This window comes from Ruditapes philippinarum, unplaced genomic scaffold (assembly GCF_026571515.1).
Source record: "Ruditapes philippinarum isolate M1 unplaced genomic scaffold, ASM2657151v2 ctg336_1_1_1_1, whole genome shotgun sequence".
NCBI lineage: Eukaryota > Metazoa > Mollusca > Bivalvia > Venerida > Veneridae > Ruditapes > Ruditapes philippinarum.
The window spans coordinates 372,562-399,196 of NW_026859998.1; the positions used below are offsets into that span (position 1 = coordinate 372,562).

Genomic DNA, 26,635 nt, shown 5'->3' on the forward strand with positions numbered 1-26,635 from the left:
ACGCCTGTAAGGCAACAGTTCACTATGTATATCTTTCTCATTATTTATTCATGCGATTGGCGAATCAGAACACGCGTTGTATCTAGGGCAGTTCGCATTGACCAATCGGCGAAATACTAAAATTTTGCAGCTATTAATTGACAATAACACAAATGGCGATTGACACAATCATTTTTAGCTGATTACATGATTAAAGACTCCGGCATATACATAATTGTTGCGGTGTTTTGGCAAGTAAATGTTAGACAATGCCCAACGTCTTAAATCTGTGAATATAAGCGAAATCTTGATTGTTAAAAACCTACCCAGCACAAAACTGTAGAAATTATGTGATGATTTGTATCTATCATTTTATTAATCTTTGAGCTCCGTGGTTAACACGCTGACATAAATATACAAAATTAAATGTGATTGTCTCTAACATCCTAGGGAATCGCTCAAAACTTCATTTCAACGAAAATTACATCACTACATATGTATATATGTAAACAGTAAATATTGTGTTTGTTATTGGTAAACAATTATGAAAAGTAGATTTATTATGGAATTGTTTTATTTGAGAGGTGTTTCTTAATTCTTTTATGGTTTATAAAGTTTCCTACATTTAATTCCAAAAACAAACAAAAAATGACACGAAACATGTCTCCAGATGATGCCTAACATGTCTCCCAACTTCTCCCTAAAGTCTCCTCACTTCTCCCTAAATCAGCTGGAGGGAGAAGTCACTTCTCCCTAAAATTTTGACCCAGCTCAAGCCCTGTTACTAGTAGTATTACTTCAAGATAACTTTGTTCAAAAACCCAAAACACATTAAAAACTTTACCTTATTTGTATACAATTCATAAGATTGCTAGAAAATCACAAAGTGGCAAAGTTGCATATTGTGGTAAAGTTTTATGTCACAAATGAGCACAATGACAAAGTTTGATGCTAAATTTCAAGAGTAAGGATTTTTCTTGTTTCATGTTTCAGAGCTGTTAACTATTTAGGGGAGATGTGTAAGCGGCCGGATAGCTCAGTCGGTAGAGCCGTGGAACGTATTCCAAATGTCCCGGTCAGACGGCACATTTTTCTCACCCTGTGACATTTGGCGCCCAACAGGGGCTCATGACTGGATATAGCTCAGAGTTTAATTTACGTTGCTCTGCAGGGACAAATTTCAACAAAGCAGGGGAGTATGTCACGGTTCAGAACTGTTTCAATATTTAGGGGAGTATATGTGAATGTGGCCGGATAGCCGGTATTCCGAGGGTCCCAGGTTCAAGTCCCGGTCAGGCTGCACATTTTTTATTGTATAGACATAATGCAAAATTTCACCAATTAGAGCTTAAAAATTATGATAAAATTAAAAAAGCAATTCAACAAAAAATTAATGTTGACAGCTTGAAATGAGAATAATGTTAACTGTAAAAGTTATCTTAAACATGTGTAAACTGGACTGAAATGTGTCGTGAACAGCGTTTTGCAAAGGAATGAAAAGGTATTTTATTTTAATGTCTCGCGATCATACGTTATTTTGGCTTACAGACACTTCACCCCCCAGACACTTCACCCTAGGCCCTTTTTTGCAGACACTTCACCCCTCAGACAGTTCACCCCTTATTTTAAGAAATTTGATTAAGACACTTCACCCCTCATTTTTCTTATTTTGTGTTTAACAATTATTTATGTAGATAATGTTAAATACATTCAATAGTGATTGAGTATGTTTATTGTTTTAACCCATTGTCTAGACTAATAAAAATAAAGTACAGTGATTGCCAATTACCTCCAGTTGCCTAATTGTATCATAAAAGTCAATTAAGATGTTGCATGCATACCTCTAAGTGACGTATCATTGGGAGCGGTGATAGGCAAAAAAGTCACACCATCAATTGAAACGTATACAGTACCGAAATTCGGATGATCGTTTTGTTACGGAAAATAGTCATTATGGAAACATAGTGAGGAGCATCCACGCTACAAAATTTAAGTTAAGCTGCTGAGAACATCCTGGTGTACTTATTTAAATGTTTGTCACAAAGGATTAAGCTCGTCTGTACATTTTACTACGATTTTAAAAGTGGAGACAGGAATTATCAAAAAGTGCTTCAATTATAGGAGAATGGCTGTTAAAGTGAAATGAGAGTCATTTTACACTGACGCGCCTATAGTATAACGCTAACATTTAGCGCGTCTTTACACTATATTTTAACGAGGGGTGAAGCGTCTTACTGATTTTGGGGGATGAAGTGTCTTAAGGGGTGAAGTGTCTTCAAAATTTGAGGGGTGAAGTGTCTGGGGGGTGAGGTGTCTTGCTACCGTTATTTTCATCAAAAAAATTATTCCCCCTGACTTACGACTGCCCGTATTTTGTAAAATGTAATATTATTTTCACTAAAAATAACCCCAATAAAATTTACCCTCACTATTTTCAAGCTTTGACGAATCCTTTTTAAGCGAAGCGGCATCCAAGTTAACGTTTTTCTTTGAATTAACTGAATTTTCCTCAACTGTTTCTGTTTTGGTGTCCATTTCTCGCTATCTGACTTCCGGTTTAATCTATTCATGAATGAAAATTATTTACTATCGCTGTCGTCCTGCCAAATCGTTCACGCTCAAAAAGAATTGTAGGCTATTTTGCACGTAAAAAAGGAGCATGTGAGATTTTGCATGACGTGAATCATCACACTTTCATTATTATTGTTTTAATGGCAGATCATTAAATTCCCTAGTTCTGGCTTCCATAACTTTATATGCCGCATTTATTTTGACGTTGTGCGACAGTAAACAGGTCTAGCAGTACTATAAAACCTGTTCGCTGAAGTCTCTTTAGCTATAAATTCCCATGTCCCTAATGAGTTAACCACATATATAAATGCAGCTATATTTAGCTCTATGAGTTAACATATTTGACACTAAAATATATCACTCAAATTTATAAGATTGTTCAAATTCAGTAAAGAAGTCAGTGTACAAATGTATACCATATCGACTTCTTTCCCATCAGTGTATCTTTATTGGGAGCCTCTATATATTCTAACTTATTCTATATCTTTTTTTGCGGAAACAGGAAGTAGGCTTTGATTTATGTACAAAATCACGCATGATATATTCGCCATGGAAGGTTATCTCACCCCGTTAGGGGCAGCATATATACCCAGACAGACTACTACGAATTTCCGTTCTCTCTAAGAACAGTTTTCGTTTTGAGCACATTCCACCATAACACATAGGTCTACATGTATGTCGGATTGTTAATTTTCACTTTTAACAAACTCTATACATTTCCTACTGTTTATTTAAATATATATAACATTTTGTATACGTCTTCTTTTATTTACTTGACTTATAACTTTTCTTAATATTATTGGCATTTACCAATCGTATCGATTTATTCAGGGAATAGACATATACACATATACACATACAATTTTATCACAGATATCAACTTGCATATATATAAAAACACACACATATAAATGCAAAAAAAATTAATTATAAGATTAATGAATGCGTAAGTTCTATGTAACCCTAGGATAGCCCATTAAGCTAAAAGCTTATTTCCAATGGGGTCCATTTTCTGTAAAATTATTACACTAACTTACATAATAATAAATGAGTTATAAAGAAGTTAAAATAAATGACAGTTTTCAACAATCAAGACACATTTTTCAATATATAATAAGACAAGTACATTGTACACAAACAAAATGAAATAAATTTCGTTTAAACTAAAACATATCAAGTACACATAATTAAACATGTTACAAAACCTTATTATAAGTTACACATCAATTTAATAATAAATAAACATATTATTCACTTGTTTATCATTTTCATTACTTAAAAAAGTTTTACTTTCGTTTTAAATGTTCGGATATTGTCAATTGATCTAATGTTGTCTGGTAAAGAATTCCAGTCTTTTATGGCATTGTAGAAAAATGTATTTTTAAAACAAGAATTATTTTGAGGCAAAACAAAATTAAAATTACTAGATCTTAAATTGGATATTCTACAAACCTTAAACAATTCCTTTAAATAAGAAGGGCTTTTGTTGTAATAAACTTTATGAATGTGGTTGAGTCTTAACTGTCTAACTCTATCATTGACATTTAATAATTTAAGATCGGACAGAACCTTATTTGTCACTGAAGTCCTAGGAGTGAAGTCTTTTATAAAGCGCACAACCTTATTTTGAGCTACTTGAAGTTTGTGCTTCAGTGACTTACTCAGTCCATCGTACCAAGAAGATGAAGAATAATCAAAGTGACACAGCAAAAGGGCAGGACATAACTGTTTCTTTATTTCTTCCGATAAACCAATGCCGAAAATAAACAGGTTCAATTAGATCCAGGGTCTTTTTCAAACAGACTTATCATTTGATTCTTATATAAGATTTTCCATTTTAAATACTCTGAGTTTGTGTCGTTTGAAAAACAGAGAATGCCCCCGCATAGCTTTGACGCATAGCAATCTAAAACATTTTATTTTTACCGCGTTGTTCGACCATTAATGTTAGCAAGCAAAGAAAATAGAAGGCATCTATTTTTATCAAATCTTGATTCTATGTTCATTTACGTCAATTACGATATTTGACTTTGACCTCATACATGAAAATGCATTAAAATACATTTACATATTTAGTTTTGCTGAAAATCCAAAGAAATCTGTTCCACTGGATTCAAAATATTTTTGTGTCAGCGCCTTTCAAACGCGACATCACGACAAAACGAAAATAAGAAAGCGCCGATACCAGATTTAAATGCGACAACACGAAGATAAAATTATCGCATTGTCGTCCAATATTCGACGTGTTGGTGCCCTAACACTCACGTAATCCCAGTTTGTTATATCAATAGATTTCTATTTTTACTTAAAACCGTTATAAATTATAAACGAAATTGTTCCGTTTCAATTCTTTTTCAAAGACGCAAAAAGTTAGTTTCTTTTTATAATTGTTTTTTTTTTTGTCTGTATTAGCTTTTATACAATAGAGAATGGTTAACTGTAGTTAGAATTCCGTCTCCAAGGGGTGGTCCTGCTTACCAAATCACACAGAATATTAGTGCATGATCGAGTTATATTTAGATCTACTGAACGCAATTCAACGTCTTGGTGAGGTAATCTAAAAATAGTCCATGCATAATTATCATTAACCTTACCACGTGCTGATCTACAGATAGCGCATCGTATCTGTGATCGTGAGTTGATACATGCTTATAAATTGGTACCACGTAACAAAGTATTTTATTGCATTTACTTGTCTATAAAGCTGCTATATAAATGAAATTAGCAACTGCCAAAACGAATGATTTCTCTGCGAAAAAAGTGGAAATAACATGTGCACACTTAATTGTTTCCCTTCAGTATGATAGATAGATCTCCACGTTAGTATTTTTACGATTGATTATTTTCTTTATTAGTTTCATACAATAGAGAATAGATTTCAAATCGTTTTGACAAAAAATATTCGTTTTGACAAAAAACAACAACAAAATAAACCCTTTATGATATACAAATACCGTAATTCAAAAAAAAATTGTGATAATAAATTGAAACAAAAAAAAAAAAAAATTTTTAAAGGGTTGGGATGAAGGCACAACTGAGCAAGCCTTTCCTTTTAAAAGGAAACTTTATATCGTGTTAGAATCGAAAAAACATCGGCCGGAGAGGTGTATATCGGCTATTTAACACCGGTTTTGTCGTTTTGATGCGACAAAATTAACCACTCAGGCCTACGTACGGCCTTCGTGGTCAATTCCTACGCATCAAAACTCCAAACCGGTGTTAAATAGCCGATATACACCTCTCAGGCCGATGTTATTTCTTAAATATTTGGCGTTATCTCGTGCTGTCGCCCTCTGCATTCAAAACAAAAGCGACAACACGATTGGGAACGAAGAAATGTTAATTTTCTTAATTTGTCGGCGTTCGCGTGTTGTCGCCTTGCCGCTAAGCATGCATTGCAGATGTTATACATTATATGCCTATTGTCACTATAATTTGGATCAAAAATTATACTTGGATATCATTACATGGTAAACTACATCGGGATTATATCCTTTTAATTGTTTTTGTCTATTACATAGTACTAATTTCTCAATTTCTGTAACATTTCAATGCCGAGTGTGCAGTATCCAGAATCAAAATCGCATTCAACGCGAAATACTGACGAGAAAGGGAAGAGTTGTGTCAAGGCATTTGGAATACAAAAATTAGAAGTAAGGGCTTCTTCTTTGCAAAAGAAATTAAATTCAAATTTATTCTGATTGTTTAACATGACTCGTTTTTGTTCAAAATACCGGTTGATAAAGTGTTCGCGGTATCAGAATTTTCGGGATACACGCACGTGGTATGACCTCCCTTGAGCAAGCCTCAAGTTCCGTGCTTTAATTAATTTTATAAAAATGTCAACAGAACAAATCGTGAAGAAAAAGCTATCATTATACCAAATAACAAGTCATTAAAATTATATCCATCCCACACCCTTGTGGTCCAATATACGATTGCTTATTAAAGCCGTCTGTAACACTGTCGCGCTCGTTTAGGGTGTGAGAGGTCTGGGTTCAAATCCCAGTCGATGCAACTATTCTTTTTAAGTGCCTTTTTTAAGAAAGTAACCACGATATACAAGGATAAAGTGTGGCTGTCATAAAAAATGAACATATATGATTTTCTTGATGCAACTCAAGTCATGCAAAATTCCGTATGTATCAAACTCAAACTGTTATAGTAAAAAATCTAAACGCAGTCGCTGCATCACGGTGCCCTGTAAGATGAATTATAGTATATAAAAATAAGCTTATACAGGAAAATACATACAGACATACAGTGCGATTTAGATTGCAAAGATCAGAAAATACCACAGAGCTTGCAGCCCTTTGATTATATATAGTCGCGTCAATGAAATAGAGTTTATCACATACCCGTGTCGCTTTTGCGACTCCGTAAAAATGGTGTTGCACAGCCGTGCATATATTTTGACGTGATGTCATTTGTGTTATACAAACATAGTGTAAAGACGCGCTAAATGTTAGCGTCATATGAAAAATGAATCTTTTTCACTTAAAACGGTCTTTAATTATTTATAGTATGTGATAAATAGAATATTAAATTCGTGTAAGTTCATTACTGAGTTTATTGAACTCGTTGAATAAAATTATATAATGCTCGCCAGAGGCTCGCATAAATAGAGAATATTAAATGAGTGTAGTTTAATACTAAATTTATTGAACGAGTTGAATAAGATCATATTATGCGAGCCTCTGGCGAGCATAATATTGTTTTATTCAACGAGTTCAAAAAATTTAGTATTGAATCTACACGAATATAATATTCTTTTCATTACATATATAAAATAAGAACAGTCAAATGTTAAAATGAGTAATTTTTCAATGACGCGCCTATAGTGTAACGTTATTATTAGCGCGCTTTAACGCTATGTTTCTATATAGCGCAAATGACGTCACGTCAAAGTGTTATTACACTCGTTTTTATTACATGGCTTTATTATTATTAATAATAAAAAAATAATAATAATAATAATAATAGTAATATCTTTATTTAAAGGTTACACATTAAGAACATACAATATAGCAATCATATATATCTTATTTCCAATGTGGCCTTCTGAAATAGAAAAACAACAACAACAACAGGACATGCATAGGTAGAAAAATGAATGTATAAATAAATATAATTTTATGTATAATGAATAATGTATATTTATTACACTCCTGCGCCACGGTTTATGTGATAATATAATTTCATTCAACTCGTTCAATAAATTCAGTATTGAACTTACACTCATTCAATATCCTCAATATATTGAACGAGTGTAAGTTCAATACTGAATTTATTGTGCGAATCGAGCCTCTGGCGAGCATAACATTATTTTATTCAACGAGTTAAATAAATTCAGTATTGAACTTACACGAATATATAATATTCTATTTATCACAAAGCCAAAATAAAGAGTGTTTAAATACACAAGAAACGTTTTTCAACATAGCATTTTAACAGCATATAGTTGTTGCAATGAAGATTTGATGGGCATAGTTGATGCAGGGCATAGTTGATGCAGGGCATAGTTGATGCAATGAAGATTTGATGGGCATAGTTGATGCAATGAAGATTTGATGGGCATAGTTGATGCAATGTAGATTAAATGGGCAAATCCTTTCTTTCTTTAAATGATAAAAATAGCGTTCATTGGCAACATATTTAAAAAAAGGATAAAAACACACAAAAAAACTAAAACAAAACAACATCTCTAATATGTTGCCTGCTAGTCATAATCAGAATTGATTGAACATTAAGCAGTAATGTTCCAGAATGTCATGTACTGTACAGATATCACCAAAGTACAAAAATAAATATGGCAAACATAAACATTTAAAAATTAATTTATATGGATCTAAACCTTCCAAAGAAGAATAAGAAAATATACTTTAAACTATAATTAAGCATATCTTTAACATAACGCATAATGATAAGCTATTCCGATATGACGTCACGTCCGGTTGGACGTAAACAACTTTAAATCTGCGACGTAAAAAAAGAAAAATAATTTATTCAAAGTATGAAAAACGTTAAATTCAAAAGAAAAAACAATAGAAATGTGAGAAATTAAAAGACGATCGTTTTCATGTATTTTTCATTAATTTTGATGAATGTTATGTGACAAAATTTTACAATAATGGATGATGAACATTTAGCGATTGAAACGAGCATTAATAGAAATCATAGTAATGTGCGTGATCAAACAGCGGATTTAAAACCCTACATCTTGAATGAGAAAACAGCCATGAGAAAGAAATTGCAAGCGACAGAGCGTGTTCAGATGAACATTGAACAGACGGGTGGAGGAGTAAAAATAACGCTCAATACTGGAACTCATGAATTTTTAAAGGCGGCTGCAGAACATTTTTATGCGGTGAGTTCTCCACAAAATAACCGGAAGATAATTCCCGTATATGACAAGAAAGATAGATTGGTAGAAACAAGATATAAAGTATCAAACGGTAAGACGCATCTTTATACATTTAATATGTATCATTCAAAGTGCACATGCCTTGTTAACGGAAAACAAACAAGGCACTTTCTTGAAACTGATCTACCGAAAATGTTGGATTATATTGAAGCCAGTCTTTTATCAAACGATTTATCCCTCTCAGAAGTAAATGAAAACATCAAACAATGGATATTAAACAATTTAAATTCTGAAGACAATTGGCAGAATGACGAAGCGCCCGAAACGGCTACAAATTTAAATATAATTTCGGAAGGGAACGTTAGTGACAATGAACTTGATACACAAGATAATACTAGTACTAATGAAGATGAAATCACTGAGGACAATGAAAATGTAAGTGAAAGACATGAATATTCTGAGTTAGTGATTTTGAAAGAAATTGTACTTGCATTACAAAGTAGTGTAAATGAATTACGTCAGGAAGTATCACAAAACATTGATTTTTCAAAGGAACAGTTCGTGCACATTAAAGATGAAATCATGAGTGTGAAGAAAAAGATATCTCTTGAATCCAATTCGTTAATTAAGCAAGTTGATGTGATCAATGAAGCGGCAAAATCCATCGAAACACAAGTGAAATCGGTAGATTATTCTATCCACAAAAAATTACAATCTATAACAGATATTCTTTAAGATGAAGGTGTGCAGTTTTTTGGATTCGCAAGAAACGAATGTCTCTAAGGATGATATAAATCAAAATATCAACATTAGCGAAAAATCACCGAAACATGATGAAAAACAAACGATGGACGGAACAATACCAAAAACTATTCGATATACTCAAACTAATATTGCGGACAGTAATACTAAAAGTGTCACGAATAATACAGAGATGATAAAACGACAACGTGGATCTTTTATAGATATATCAGACAGTACAGCACCAGAAAAACCAGTTTCAAGATCAATCCCGGAAACGCTTTATAATAGGCGATTCAATTATAAGGGAATAAATCAACGCGGGCTTCACACTTTTACAGAGACATACTGCATAAGAGGAGCTGTTGTGAGAGATATATCACATAAGTTGTGTAACTGGAATATATCTGGTTGCAAAAATGTAATCATTTATGTAGGCGGAAATGACGTTGCTTCAAGCACACCAACAACTGTAAGTAGCATAGAGTTAACAAAGACCATCAACTACTTATATCATCATGGCATTAACGTATATTTATGTACAATATGCCCGAGAATAGACGTCGATGTAACTCCGATGAACATTGCCATTAGAAAAATTTGTTATGAAACAGGTGCAACACTGATAGATTCATATAGTTCATTTGTGTATGGAGATGGAAATGTAGTGAAACATATGTATCATCGTGATGGAATTCATCATAATACAAGAGGGTCTAGTGCGTTGGTAAGGTGTATTAACAAATCGCTGACTATTGTAAAGACGAAACCAGCAATGACTGGTAGATATCATACAGATACACAGAACACAAAACGTCAAGAACAACAGAAAAATGGATATTGGCAATTCCGAACAGAACATAAAATCTTTGGATCTCTGTGTAAAATATGTGGTAGGAACAATCATAAAACTGTTGACTGTAGATACCGTGAATGGTAGGAAAAAGCAGACAGGCACGTGTTTATTAATCAATTTGATACAGATAGCATATTTATAAATCTTTGTAGCAAATGCAATTTAGAGCAATGTACTTGCGATTGCCTATCAGTTAAAACACCAAATACTACTGATAATGATATTTATTATAGTAATATATGTAACAAATTTGTTATCGAACAGAGCAATTCCGATTCCGTTTCGGTAAATTCAAAAAGTACTTATGATTATAACAACTTTGTAAACAATTGTAATTCGGAACAATCATCCTCTGAACTAAGATATATTTTTGCATATACATGTAAAAGATTAAATAATTTAGGATCTACTATTTATAGTACGTTAAGCAGCTGTAATCATTTCAACAAACTATCTAGCATTAATAACAACTCGAGAACCTCTGATGGGATTTCTAATATAATGTTAAGTAAAAATGACCATTGCGATAATTCGTATATTGATAACGAAAGAGTCAAATTTAAACAAAAGGGTTTTCATGTCATGAATTTAAATGTACAGCATTTACTCCCAAAATTCGATGAAATTCGAATAATTCTAAACGAATTTAAAGCGCATGTATTTGGATTATGTGAAACGTTTTTAACTATGAATGTATCTGATAAAGACATTGAAATATCAAGCTACGTTTTTGAGAGAAAAGACAGAGTTGGTAAAAAGGGAGGGGGTATACTTGTTTATGTAAAAGACAGCGTCCCTTTTAAACGAAGATATGATTTAGAAACAGCCGAAATTGAATCGATATGGATAGAAATTAATTTTGTGAAATGTAAACCATTTCTCTTAAACTTTGTATATAGACCCCCTGATTCAAAGCAGGTTTGGGCTGACCTGTATGAAAAACATCTTGAAATGGCTGATCAGATGAATTTAGAAATGCACATTCTAGGTGATTTTAATATACAATATAGTTCAGAAGAAGGGTTTTTAAACAATAAATGGGCATCTCTTTTATTGAAATACGACCTTAGGCAAATCATTAATAAACCTACAAGAGTGACAAAAAACAGTTCATCAATAATTGATCACATTTACACAAATAATCTTGATAAAATTAATGAAAACTTCGTATCACAAATTTGTGTCAGTGACCATTATTTAATATGTTTCACTAGAGGAAATACTAGCACACATTGCATGTAATCACAACACTATAAAATATAGAAAGTTTTGCTAAATTTGATACAGAATCGTTTCAACGTGATCTAATTGATTCTAATTTTGATTGTATAGAGACATTTAATGATCCAAATGAAGCTATAGAATTGTTTTATAACATGATAAATAATATTCTAGTGAAGCATGCACCATTTAAAATTAAACGTATAAAAAGGGACACACAGCCACATCGGTACGATGAAGAAATTAAAAATGCACGCTTGAAAAGAGATAATTATAAAAAATCTAATCAGTGCGATTCATATAAACTTTGGCGGAATAAAACAAATAATTTAATTAAACAACACAAAAGAAATTACTTCAATAATGCCGTCAAGGATAAGAAAGACCCGAGTACGCTTTGGAAAAATATTAAAGATATTACTAACGATAATGGTACTAACGGGAATATCAGATTGCCTAATTCCATAACAATAGATGGTAATATAATAACTGGGGAAAATAATATTTTAAATGCAGTCAATGATCATTTTATCAATATTTCTGATTTCCTAAACAAATCCAAATTCAAAACAGAAAATTTCAAATCACTTGAAGAACAACTGAACAAAAAACTTCAAGGGCATACTTTTATAATTGATGAAATCAGCCCATTCCAAGTAAAACTACTTATTGATAAACTAAATGTAAACAAGTCAACAGGAAATGATGGAATTGGGCCGCGTATTCTTAAAGCCTGTGGTGACTATTTAAGCATAGCTATAGCTTCTATAATAAATAATTCCATTAGAAATGGCATTTTTCCTGATAAACTTAAAGAAGCATATGTACTTCCAATTTACAAAAATGGACCAAAAGAAGGTCCAAATAATTATAGACCTATTTCAATTTTGCCAACCATATCAAAAATTTTTGAAAAGCATATTGCATCACAATTACACAGTTATATATACGAAACTAATATTATTCATGAAAGTCAGTCGGGTTTCAGAAAAAACCATTCTTGTCAAACAGCTCTAATACGACTCATAGAATCCTTCCTTAACGATTTAGATGAGGGCTGTTTGATAGGCACAGTATTTTTAGACCTTAAGAAGGCATTTGATTTGGTAGATCACAACATATTGTTACATAAGTTAAAATTGTACAAATTTTCAAACACCTCAATTAAACTCTTCAAGTCATATCTTGAAAATAGAACACAGTTTATCAAATATGGAAATAGTCATTCAAATAGTGGAACAGTGAAATCAGGGGTCCCTCAAGGGTCTATATTAGGCCCTTTACTTTTCATTTTCTACGTTAATGATATGCCTTTTAGTACAACACACTCTAACATAGACATGTATGCTGACGATACAACTATGCATGTATCAAATAAAAAAATTGAAGTGATTCAGAGAACTCTGCAATGTGATGTTGATAATATAAGCAAATGGTGTAAATTAAACAACATGGCAATAAATCCGAAAAAGACCACTTGTATGATAATAGGGTCAGAAAATAAATTAAAATCAAAACCTTCTTTAGATATAAATATAGAAGGTACATGCCTAAGTCAAACGAAATCACAGAAATTATTAGGTATTTACTTAGATGAAAACTTAAAATGGAATGTTCAAATAAAGCACGTCTGTAATAAATTACAAAAACAAATTGCTCTATTAAAGCGTATATCGTACTTTTTATCCGCTGAAATGAAAGAAATGTTTTACAATGCTTATATTTTACCTTGTTTTGATTATTGTTGTATTATATGGAGTACTTGTAATAAAACTGAATTTGAAAAAGTGAATAAACTGCAGAAACGCGCAGCAAAGATAATATTGTGTAAACCAGTTAAAACGCCTTCTTTACAGCTTTTCCTTAAATTAAACTGGTTAACTTTCGAAAATAGATGCACGTATCATACAGCATTATTAGTATTTAAATCTATACAAGGATTAACTCCTTCCTACATTTCAGATATCATAGTGTTTTCGAAAAATCAAACGTATACACTTAGATCAACTACAAATAGAAACATAATACATGTAAGATCTAATACGAAATATGTTAAAAGAACTTTTAGAAATAATGCAATGCAAGTATGGAATAATTTACCTTTATATATTAAAGAGTCTTCGTCTCTATATGCTTTTAAAAGAAATATGAAAAAATATTTGATTGATATACAATTTAAATGAATCTGATGCATGCATGTGTCTGTAAATTTGAATGGTTGTTGTTTATGTTGTTTTTAATATGTGTGTACATATTTGTGACTTTCATTATCTTGTTTAATTGAAGGCCATATTGTAAATAAGAATTGTATTTCTTAATATGTTACCTTCATGAAATAAAGTGTTTATTATTATTATTATTATTATTACTCGATAATTTATTGATGACACCTTTAGCACGTGGCCAATTCCCGGGATATAATCCCTACTTTCTGGGGTCACATCACACTTATCTCACTCCCCCACAAATAACCCGCGCAATCCAAAGTCCTATGCAGTCCCTTTGCTTCGTCAAACACTCGAGCGTTGCCAATCAAAACATCACTTGTGCCGAATATACCGAATACGGGAATTAAAACAAGCTAAATAAACAAGGCTGTGACTAAAAAAAGGATTGGAGCACCACACTAAATACCGTATTCCGGTATATACCGGACAAGGCGCTTGAATGATAAAATGCTAAAATCTTGTCTTTTTACCCAACGGAATGAACTTTAACAGGTCTAATTCATCTTTTCACACCGAATCAAGTACGATAATCAAGGAAAAATGTAAAATTCGGCGAAAAAAACGATATTTGTCTATTTTGTGATCATGATTTCTGCAAGCGTCTAGAGGTACTGCTCCAATCCTGTATTGAGCTAAATCCAATAAACAAAAAAGGGAGACTATCGCAAACGTCTGAATTCCAGGAAGTGAAAATAGAAACAAATATTTAATTTCCCTTTGTCGTTTTTAGGTAAGTAATGCAGTTAAGTATGTAGTTCTTCATACATGTTTCATTTTATTGTTAAGTGTGCAACTGTCAGGCTCATGTACCGTACAATGTTATGCTTTGTTTACCACTGCTAAATTTAGCCACCTTTTTCATTTTCGTGTCATGAGCGCATGACCAATGACGTCACACATACTGTTAATGAATGTGTCTTGATAACATTTATTTGTCATTTCGCAAGATAGTAAACATAATAAATATCACATTTTCATAGGTATATTCAAATTGATAAAATCTTTTGAAGCAGAAATAACTATTGTGTTAAAGAAATATTCAAGGTAGGTTGTGTTTAAACTTTAAGATTTATACAGTGTTATAATAACGTTACATTTTAATCAATAACTCTGTTAAATAGTTCTACTTAATCTGTGAATGTGAAGGCAGGGTTCAATGTTCATTGAATACTTTTGTGGCATTTTCCAAAAATCAAATCTCCTCAAATAGCTAGTAACTATATGACATTAATAAATGTTTTTTTAATATCCAAGTCTTGTGCCAGTATCAGAATATAGGTGGCAGGGTATTAGGTCTAGGGGGTTTGTCTGTTAACTATTAAATGTCTAAAAGTGTTTAGCAATTGCCACCAGTATATTGCCAGACCAATCTGTACAACAATGAGGTATGACAAGGATCTATACTGATGATAGCTCTATTCACACTTAGATCTGGATTGTTCCAAATTTGTTAAACAATTCAGTTAATTTTTGTTCAAGTAAAAAGAATTAATTAATGCATATTTTAGTGCCTTAAGGTTTTGGTTTTTTATCTTTCAGTAATTATATGCATACATTGTATATGGCATCTTATTCTGTGCTCCAACCAGTTTGTTAACCTTACAATGCTGATTGCAGTCATTGAATATAAGATTTTGAATTTACTGACCAGAATTCCAGAAATTTTTGAATTTATTCTGCTATATATTTTACTAAATTTTCTGGCCCAAACTAATTTACACTGGCCATGGGCCACCAGGTCAGTGCTAAATTCGATGACTGTGATTGTATACAGTAATTGTTATTAAGAGTTTTGTGTCATATATTTCAATTGATAATTGTGAAGATCAAATTAAAACTAGCATTACCTTTGCATTTAAGGTGACATCTTTTCCAGATTAAATAAAATAAAAAAAACATTCAATAATATTTTAGAACAGTTTGTAAAAGTTGATTATTTTTTTCAGGTTACTAAAGTTTAAAAAAGAAATAAACATGTCTCTTTACCCATCATTAGAAGATATGAAGGTTGACCAGATGGCTCAGGTACATATTCTAATACTTAATTGGAAATGATTTGTACTTTTTTACTTATATTTTTGTTGGTGCACCATTATAATGCTGTTTTAATATATATATTATAGATGTATTTCATTGATTTATTGAAATAATTGAACATCATTCAAAGTTTCCAATTTCTTTTAAAAACAAAAATAAGTAAGAATCAATTCCTACTGAAATGTTAATTAATCAATTTTTAAACTTTAAACATGTTTTATATGCATGCATTATAATTGCATTTTATCTCAATTTGTGTACAGTAAAAGTTTATACATGTAGATTGAATGCTTTGGGCAATATGCAATTATAATATGATGGAATTGCAGTTGTTCATGAAATAGTTAGAATATCATGTTTTGGTATCAAACTCATGGTAAGCATTTTCCTTGATTCAGTAATTTAGACTATTTATAGACTTTCATTATGACTTCTTCAGGCCCAAAGGCAACATGAGACAGCCCAAGCACCTATATCATACCCAGGGCAGGCGCCACAACAGTACCCACCACCAGCATATCCTCAAATGGCTTCAGCTGGTAGCTCTGGGAGCTTGTACCCAACATTGGATGAGTACATGGGTCTCCAGTTAACTCCAGCTTTCATCCAACAGAATATACCAGCCTCTGTAAGTATAGTAAAACTGTAAACATTAATGTTACATCACTTGCATTATACAAACGTAATGTAAAGGCGCGTTAAATGCAAGTGTGTCAGTGAAAAATGATTCCTTTTTACTATAAACATTTGTTATTTATGTATGTCATAATAGAATATTATATCCTTTAGGTTCATTACTTAATTCATTTAAAACATTTTTTACTGAACCTTCTATAAAGCAAATATTGAAAGAATGAAAAAATTGTAAAAAATGTAATGATATAAGTTTAATTCCCTTTAATTTATTCAGAAAACACTTAACATGCTTATAATTTTAAATGGACTGGTCCATCTTTCATACCCAGACCAAACCACTCATCATTTCTAGGGAAAAAATGAAATTGAAGATGTACAGACTGATTTGTGAAAAGTGCAAACCATGATTGGAAGGCATGGACATTGGTAATATCTGAAACTTCCAACAGGCTATGGGATAAAGTTAATATTTTTCCTGCCTTTTAACTTTTACAGGATCAGCAAGTTGCTATACCACAGACACGGCCCAGCAACATGCAAGTAGCCCCTGTAAGTGGCAACAATACAGGAATCATGAGAGCTGAAATCAAGCAAGGAATCAGAGAAATTGTTGCTTGCAAAGATGGTGAAGGGAAAATTGGACTGCGTATCAGACATGTTAACAATGTGAGTTTTTACATACTATACTCTTTCAGCCCGAACTTTAAACCGGCATTTTTTGTTGCTTTTTTTTGGCAAAGATATATTTTTTTTAAAAACTAATCTCATTGATGCGTTTTATTGTGATATAAACTAGCCATTCTTTCAATAAACAATATGAATAGTAACTTAAATTTCTTTCAACAAAATCATATTTAAAAAGTTTGTAAAAGTATATGACAAACAAATACATTCAAAAGAATCTGTTTATGTAACCAAATATGTTTTCTTATATCCAGGGTTTGTTTGTGGCTCTGGTACAGCAGAACTCGCCAGCCGCTCTTGCAGGTCTCAGGTTTGGGGACCAAATTTTACAGATCAACGGCCAAAATGTTGCTGGTTGGGATACAGACAAGGCTCACAAGGTGCTTAAACAGGCTAGTGGAGACAGGATTTCGTTTGCTGTTAGAGACAGGTGAGTAGCAGTGTGTTAGAAAATTGTAATATTTTCAAAAATTTGGATGACTGATTTTACAGATAATATGATTGCAGTCATCGGTTTTCAGTCTGTAGTTGAAACAACAGGACACCGCAGATCACAGGGGAAGTTAGTCTTTTCTTTGCAGACACCCATTAAAAAATTGTTAACAGTGGTATCTTGAATAAGGCAAAATTTGTGCTGAGCGTATTGTATTAGACATTCCAAAATATTGGTACATGTAGATATTATTAAATATAATGTCAAATAATATTGAAAAAGATTCTATAAGAAGCTGATCTTGATTTTAGGCTGTTTTGATTTTGTAGGGTATGATGTTTTAGTGATTTAATGTAAAAATTCAGAATTTTTTGCCTATTTTAGGTGATTTATCATTAATATATTAAAACAGAGTTTTTATAACAAATTGTATGGCTTTGATTGTATCACCATTTGTTTGGATATACAATTGTACATAATACATTGCAACACCTTAAATGAATGTTATGTAAATAAACTGATGTTTATTTTCTCATTTTAGACCATTTGAAAGGACCATCACAATGCAGAAGGACAGTAATGGTTACATCGGGTTTGTGTTCAAGGATGGTAAAATCAAGTCTCTAGTGAAGGATTCATCCGCAGCAAGGAATGGTGTGTTAACTGAGCATCAGTTGATTGAGGTCAACGGTCAGAATGTTGTTGGTGTTAAGGTAAGCATTGAAAAAAATAATTTACCTCATGGGCAAGGATTTTTGTTCTCTTATCCTTGTAATTAAGAGAAGAAAAAATGCTTGATTGGTAACATAAAAGACCTGTATGCTTCAATTTTGTATTTGGTCAAATTTGTTGAGCTTATTGAGTTCCGTACATATTTGAGTGTTCATATTTATCTATATTTAAGAAGTATATTATTTCTACAAAGACAAATAAAGGACTGATTTTAGTTTCATATTCATTTGTCTAATTACATCAATAGTGAATTGTCATGGTCACCAGTATAAGCCAGGCCAGCATGTAGGTTTTATTAGTTTCCCTATAAATCACAATGGACTGTTCTGAAATTCAAAACAGAGCAAGTCCATTACAAATATTTAGGATGATCAGGATGAATTTGAAGTATAATTTTACTTACAGGATAAGGTAATCAGTGAGATAATGGAAGCAGGTGGACGTACTATCACCATCACAGTGATGCCTTCAGTTATATATGACCATATTGTCAAATGGTAAGTCCTCAATGAACTCTTGTTGTTGTTTTTTTTGTAACATTACAAAGCTATTTCAATTCTCATGATGTGACAGTCAACAGCTTATATTGATATACAGAAAACATGAGCATAAATATAGCATAACAAAACTACATGTTTGCTGAGTTCTCTGTTGTGTTTCTAAGGAAAATGCTTTGTCTCCTGCAATTGATTAAATTAGTTCTATAATATAATATGATACAAATATAATAATATGATAAACCCTCAGAGAATTTGAGACATACTTGGAGAAAATAATTGGCCTTAATCTGTATATCTTAATATTCTACAAAAAATAAATGTCTCAATCATTTCTGAAAAAAATGTTGTTTTTTATAATTCTAAAATAATGTTATTTAACCATTTCTAAAATAAGTATTTTTACATTTCTAAAATAATTGTTTTAATCATTTCTAAAATAATTGTTTTTGAACATTTCTAAAATAAATGGTCAGTTTAAAAAAAAATGTCATTAATGTTTTATGATAATAGATCCTTAACTTTTTGTTTTGTTTTTTTTCAGTATGGGTAACAGCATTGTGAAAAAATTCATGGACCATTCCATACCAGATCTGTAAATGTTTGTGGTACATTGAACTTGAAATATAACAGTCTTAGCACTGGTGGTAGACTTCTTTCCATGTGAATGTAATGGAGATAATCTAAACCAACCTAAAACATTAATTATCTCTCGACTATCTACTGAAAGAAGTGTGTGTGAACCTCTTCTTTGATTTAAGATCTTTCTTGGTATTGATTTGATTGCACTCTCTCTGAATCAAATCTGTTATTGAATTTATAGTCATTGTGTGGTTTGTAATAGATTCAGTAGAGAAATAAAAAAAACAAACACAAGAACTATCAGCAACAACACCAGAACTATTTACAGCAACACAAGAACTATTTACAGCAACACAAGAACTATTAAACAATTAGGTTTAAGTGAAGGAGACAATTGAATAACTACACTACACCTACATGGAATAATAGAACTGCACACAAAAAGAATGTAACTGAAAATTTTTAAGAAATAATGCCCAAGTCCTAACCAACAATATTACAACCAAAAAAGAGATCAGGAAATGAAATTTTATTTTCTGAAAACTGCTTTGATTGCAAACATACAGGAATACTTCCTGATTGTATAGCTACACTTGTTATAGTGTAACACTTGTCCTTCCCTAAATAACTCTAACACTATCAGTTTCTGTACCAGGATACACTTGCATGTTACACAGAATATTAGATCAATAAGTTAGATGTTGAAACCACTGAACAGATCAAATTGCAGATATATTCATCATGAATATATATGAAGTTATTGTATAATGATAACCAAAACAGCTAACAGTGTATTAGCAAAGATATTTTTTATTATCTTGTGATAACACTTCATTGTATATATATAAATAAGTACCGAGTCATTGTAAATAATAAAAAAAATACAACATTTTTTTTACTAGTAAAATTTAAATTGTTTATCATATGAAATGTTCCATAAGTTAGAGATGTCCCACTTATCGGTTTATTTAATATCAAACACACTTAAGATAAATCATTGTGGTTTAATAATGATAATGTCATGTGCCCCTGACTGTACTGGTTGGGGGTTTATTTTTAGGACAAGGTGAGTAATCTCCGTCATGTGTTATCAGGTGGATAGATTAATTCTGTTTTATGTCTGTCACTCCGTACTGATAAAGCAAAATAATTTACCTGTACCGTATTTACCGTAAATATGCCCTGGAGACGCATATGTCAAACTTACTCTATAAGTATAAGGGCATAATTGAAATAATTACATTGAATTGTTTAGTTCATAGACTCATAGTTGATACACTTATTAGGTATGAAATATTTTTGTAGTGAACTAGAATAAAATTGTGTATCCTGGTAGCATAATTTTGAAATTTCATTCATTTTTCTCATGAAATTTCGTTACATAATTAAGTAATTAAAAACTTCTTTGATTTATAAGATGGCGTTACATCTATGTATTCTAACAAGATTGAACTTTTTTTTCTGAAGTTTCTTCTTGTGTATTTTTATATGATTGTGCTATGTTGTTTTTTCTCTATATTTTTGCATGTTTTGTATTAAAATTACATTTTCGTTTTGTATTTTATCTTTGATGTTATTATGTTTTGATTAAAAATCCATATTTTGATGTATTTTTGTTGATTTGTAAATTAAAGCAAAAAAAAATGTTCAAAATCCTGGGAAGGTGGTCAGTCATATTTAAGCCAAAACACTGCACTGGTTTGTTTGAATTTAAATGTGGCATGCCTCCTAACAAGTTGAATTAATCCTCCAAAGATCATACTTGAAAAAAAATATATTTATAGTTTAAGAAATTTATAGGTATTCACAATATGGGCGAAATTTTGAATGTTTTAAACAAAATATGATATAATTTACTGTCTATGTCACCAGAATTCTACCCCATAATTCTAATAATGGAATAAGGGAAAATCGTTAATATTTGACCCTAATTGTAGATAATTTCTTGGAAAAGTTAGTGTGTAAGGCTAGGTTAAGTCACTTAATTTGAATACTCGACAATATTTTTATTCACTTGAAATAATTTACAACATTTTCATAAAACATTAAGTCAAATCTGGAAACATGCTGCTTCAAACTGTTATTTTTTATGCTCAAGAAACTTATGAATTGAAAGACAATTGTTTAGATTTCTTGCTCAATTTAAGAAAATATTTAGTAGAAAGGAAAATTATCATCTAGTACTGGCAGTTTGGTAAACGTCTCTTATAGTAAATGAACTTGCCTCACCAGAATTTATTGTTAATAAAATGGATTTAGCTCTATATTAGACAGTTACTCTTTGACTGTACTGGAAAGAGCAAATGAAGGACATTATAGCCTCTTGTACAAGATGTAAAGTTTGATAGTTTAAACTATTGATAGTAAGTACTATTGATAGTACTCATTAAGTCACTGTTAAAAATGTTAAATATATTTTTTTCCCTCCATATGAGTTAATGACAAGGTTGTTTTTATCTTAAACTTGATTGGCCACCTTTCACTAGTTATGTATGTATATAATCATGTTTGGAGAAAATGGGGACATGCCATGTATGAATGAAAAGGTCAAATGCCAAATGGCCTTGTTGTTTAAAAAATTGTAACTTTAAAGGGACTCCACTGAGGTTTCTTGACATGGCATTACTGGAAATAAATTGCCTTAATTAATATTCCAAATGAAATAGATCTAGACCAATAATTTATGTGCAACATTACAGCTCCTTTTCTCACTCTGTTTATCCAGAATATTATTTCATTATTCATATCGTGAAAAATGACCCAATTGAAAAGCGATACATAAATCCAGCTAATATTAGCACTAAGGTACAATTTTCAATGTATGTCTAAGTATAATTCTTTATTTTCTTTTGAATATCTTTCTGTTTAAGTGACCCAGTTGATCTATGTAAGAAATTCAAACTATCTGTTATTAGGCTTTTGAACCTCAGTGGAATTCCTTAAAACCCTAAGGAAGATAGAAAAGGGTAGATAGGGAATAATTTCTATTGTCAATGTTCGACAGGAGATTTTCTAGATGAAGAAAAACATGTGTGAAGAAAAGTAGTCAGTTACCATGAGGAAACCCCATTTCTTCTTATCCATCATTTATTTAAAGTCTCTGTGATCATTGAACAGTGTGCACACAAATTTACTTTCATCTGAGCTTAATGCAAAGGTCACATTTTAAGTGATTGTAACCACATGCTGTATATTGCTTAAAAGTTAATTATATTGTTAACAGTATACTAAATGCTTATAAAGCCACCTTAGTGCAGTAATAGGTTAATTAAGTCCTAAATTAAATAGGAGTTAACCAGTTATTGCACTAAGGTGACAATATGACTTCTGCTGCAATTTAATTGTAAAATTTCATCTATTGAAACAAATATATGATGTTTAAATGAACAGTTTTCATATAATACTGTACAAATTCAACAAAAACTATACTTATTTATCAAAAAAAATCAAAAAAATCTGTTAACTTGTTTTCCTGGATCTGTGTTTTCTCTTCTTTGACATTAAAATCAATGCTAGTACTAGTACTGTTTTCATGTAATTATCATAAAATATTTATCGTATTATTGAATTTTTGATGATCACTTTGAGCAATGTAACATTTGTATAGTGCCGTTAAGGGAATTTAAGTGTGAGCTTAATTGATTAGATAAATATATACTAGTATGATGCCGTGTCAATGCAGTGTCAGTTCACAGAAATGTCAAGGACACCAAGCAATGCCCTTCAATGCAAAATGTCAAGGACACCAAGCAATGCCCTTCAATGCAAAATGTCAAGGACACCAAGCAATGCCCTTTCAATGCAAAATAGAGGGAATATTTTCTTACACTTTCCAACCACTGTTTTGTATAGGAGTAAAACAATACACCATTGTTTGTTGGGTCTTTTTATCATGTTATGTAAAGTTGATACTGTTCATGTATGTTACAGTTTGTACACATCTGTTCATTCTTGTAGATTAAATTAATATTTGAAATATTATAAAGAGTTTGTTATTGTTTCATTAATCTGAATATAAATGCCTTCAGACTGTGATATCCATATAAACTGAACTCGGCTATTTATTCCTTTGAAATAATATTTCACTATTTTATAACTCACAAAAAGAAATCAAATTGATATCAAAGATGACCTCAGGATACCTACAAGATGACCGAGTCTCTGGTTTTATAAAAAATTAAGTTTTATTTTGAACTTCACTTTGAAGAAATAAGAACTTCCAGCATTGTTGTATAAGGCCAAGAAAAAGAAATTGCTTGTTAACGCTACCCGACCGACCCTATTTTTTGCCGCCTACCCTACGTTTTTTGTTGTTGTTTTTTTAACGAAATTTAGAAAAAAGAAAAAAATTCTCGTAGACAGCCTCAAATCTTTTCCGATTGTTACAGTTCCTTTGGTCTCTTGAATTTTATTTGCGCACTTTATCTTCCTATCAGCTTGACACTTTACACAATTCATTAATACATTGAACTCCATAAAGTTAACACTCTGATTATAATAAATTAAATGTCTCTAACATCCTGGCTTGTGGGCAAATCACTAAACGAAAGTTATAGACACTGACCAGTCGGACTCTTTGCCTGTTGCTTTATCTACCATGAATATTGTTACCAACTAAACATAGTTACTCACTACATGTATACAGTATATGTAAATATTGTGTTTGTTATTGGTATACATTTATGAAAAGTAGATTTAAAAAAGAATTGTTTTATTTGAGGTGTTTTTTATTTCTTGTATGGTAAAGTTTCATAGCTTATAATTCTCCAGATGTCGCCTAACATGCCTCCCAATTTCTCCCTTAAGTCTCCTCACTTCTCCCTAAATCAGCTGGAGGGAGAAGTCACTTCTCCCTAAAATTTTGACCCAGCTCAAGCCCTGGACTTACATTACATTAAAAGCGCTTATCGATATCAGAAATGGCTACGAGTATGAGTAGTTTGAACATTCAAATAGAAAGATGTTTTATTTCAATTTTAAATTCTATTTTCCTATATTTATACCCCCACCACAAAATGTGGGGGGGGGGGCGCTATAATGGATTCGCTTTGTCGCGTCTGTCGGTCCGTCTCCATTATTGCGTCCGCTCTATAAATCCTATACCAATTGAAGGATTTTCTTCAAATTTGGCTCAAACGTTCACCTAAACAAGGGGAAGTGCAGAACCCATGTTGCCCATGTGTCAGCTCAAGGTCAAGGTCACAGTTGAAGGTCAAATATCAAACAATCAAATATTAAACAGTATGTTGTGTCTGCTCTGTAAGTCCTACACTAATTAAAAGATTTTCTTCAATCTTGGCTCAAATGTTCACCTCAACAAGGTAATGTGCAGAACCCATGTTACCCTTTTGTCGGTTTAAGGTCAAGGTCACACTTGAAGGTCAAAAATTGACTTAGAAAATATTCTTAAATTTTAACATGTATTTGAATATTTCTGAAACTAGAGAAGGTATATGCTTGAAACTTAAAATTTATATGAATTGTCACAATTAAGATATGCAGGTCAAGTTTCATAACTCTGTATTTCATTTTGACAAAGTTATGCCCCTTTTTAAGTCTAGTCTTCAAATTTTCATACAATCAAATATTAAACATTATGTGGTGTCCGCTCTATAAATCCTATACTGATGGAAGAATTTGAAGAAAAATGGTTTTGTATTTTGGTTTAGTCTAACTGGAGAAAAAAAAATCATTGATTTGTATATAATATACGTGTATGTAAGTATTGACTGGAATTTAGAACAAAACTAGAAATGTGTCCATAGGACACGGATGCCCCCACACGCCACTGTTCTGTCAATCTTATGATTCTAGGTCAAACATTTTTTGGACTACATGTGCCACAAGTTGAAAACTAAAAAATCAACAAAGGGCCATAATTCTGTTAAATTTGGTCACAGCGAAAATTCCTTCCTTTACTACCATCTACACATTAAGGTTGTTCATCCCTGGAAGTTTAAGCAAAATCTGCCATCCCGTTTAAGAGGAGTTGCGTTCACATAATTTCTACATAGTATATAGTGAAAAAATCAACAAAGGGCCATAATTATGTTAAATTTGGTCGCAGCGAAAATTCCTTCCTTTACTACCATATACACATTAAGGTTGTTCATCTCTGGAAGTTTAAGCAAAATCTGCCAACCAGTTTAAGAGACAAGATTTCGGGACGGACAGACAAGTGCAATGCTATATGCTCCCACTTTGTGGGGGCGTAACAACTAGGGTTTCTGTTATCATTTTGTAAAATTTATTAGCATTTTCTGTACTGAGTTAAACAATAATAGTTTGTATAAGATATCAATATCGTCTACTCTGGAGTAAAACAACAATAGTCTGAATGATATATCACTATTGTCTTAAGTCTGAATTAAAGCAAGAAGAAGATATATGTCATGGTTCAGAACTGTTCACTATTTAGGGGAGATGTGTAAGCAGCTGGATAGCTCAGTCGGTAGAGCCACGGTATGGTATTCTGAGAATCCGGGGTTCGAGTCCTGGTCAGGCTGCACATTTTTTACCCTGTGATATTTGGCACCCAACAGAGGACTGTGACTGTATATAGCTGAGTTTAATTCGCATTGCTCTGTAACTGTGAAATTCGAGGACAAATATAGCATGGGAGTATGTCACGGTTCTGGACTATTCACTATTAAGGGGAGATGTGTAAGCGGCCGGATAGCTCAGTCCGTAGAGCCATGGTACGGTATTCCGAGGATCCCGGTCAAGCTGCACATTTTTCTTACCCCTTGACATATATCAACATTTCTTAACTCTTGCAGCAATTGTTGTCTATTATATCAGTATTGTTTTGGATCTGGAGTTTGCATAATTTATCAGCATTTTCCAGACTCTGTATCAAAACAACAGCAGTTTGTATAACAGATCAGCCTATTCTTGACTCTGAAGTAAAATGACAGTGGTTTTGATAATATATCAGCATTTTCCAGACTCTCAAGTAAAACAACAGAAGTTTGTATAATATATCAGAATTGTCTGAACTCTGGAGTTAAAAGATGTTTGTATATCTGCAATTTTTGGACCCAGGAGAACAAGAGCCATGTCAACATGGCCATC

The 26,635-nt window shown here is 32.0% G+C and overlaps 2 protein-coding genes across 9 annotated transcripts in view; one reads left to right on the plus strand and one right to left on the minus strand.

Moving 5' to 3' along the window:
- Positions 1-2,541, minus strand: part of LOC132758578 (phosphatase and actin regulator 4B-like) — a 79,714-nt gene extending 77,173 nt beyond the window's left edge. For 4 of the 7 annotated variants that reach the window (XM_060750262.1, XM_060750258.1, XM_060750266.1 and 1 more), the window contains exon 1: positions 2,403-2,535. In XM_060750262.1, coding sequence (XP_060606245.1) covers positions 2,403-2,514 — 112 coding nt within the window. In that variant the 5' untranslated portion in view covers positions 2,515-2,535. Of the gene's footprint in view, positions 1-2,402 lie in introns of all 7 variants that reach the window. The other 3 variants (XM_060750264.1, XM_060750260.1, XM_060750259.1) reach the window with 2 other exon arrangements.
- Positions 2,542-14,598: 12,057 nt separating this feature from the next.
- Positions 14,599-23,539, plus strand: LOC132758580 (syntenin-1-like). 2 transcript variants are annotated; one of them, XM_060750267.1, is made up of 8 exons: positions 14,599-14,690; positions 15,907-15,985; positions 16,437-16,625; positions 17,129-17,299; positions 17,572-17,747; positions 18,292-18,463; positions 18,888-18,979; positions 19,524-23,539. In XM_060750267.1, the coding sequence occupies exons 2-8, from the start codon at positions 15,935-15,937 to the stop codon at positions 19,576-19,578; spliced, it is 906 nt and encodes a 301-aa protein (XP_060606250.1). In that variant the 5' UTR covers positions 14,599-14,690; positions 15,907-15,934; the 3' UTR covers positions 19,579-23,539. The 2 variants fall into 2 exon arrangements, with proteins under 2 accessions (XP_060606250.1, XP_060606252.1); XM_060750269.1 differs by lacking the exon at positions 14,599-14,690 and adding an exon at positions 14,849-15,004.
- Positions 23,540-26,635: the final 3,096 nt, after the last annotated feature.

What these genes read in the sequence shown, in the direction of transcription:
- LOC132758580 (XM_060750267.1), top strand. Translation starts at nt 15,935, where the DNA reads ATGTCTCTTTACCCATCATTAGAAGATATGAAGGTTGACCAGATGGCT. An exon ending in GTATCAGACATGTTAACAAT is followed by an intron (nt 17,300 to 17,571) that starts GTGAGTTTTTAC and finishes TCTTATATCCAG; the next exon opens with GGTTTGTTTGTGGCTCTGGT. An exon ending in TCGTTTGCTGTTAGAGACAG is followed by an intron (nt 17,748 to 18,291) that starts GTGAGTAGCAGT and finishes TTCTCATTTTAG; the next exon opens with ACCATTTGAAAGGACCATCA.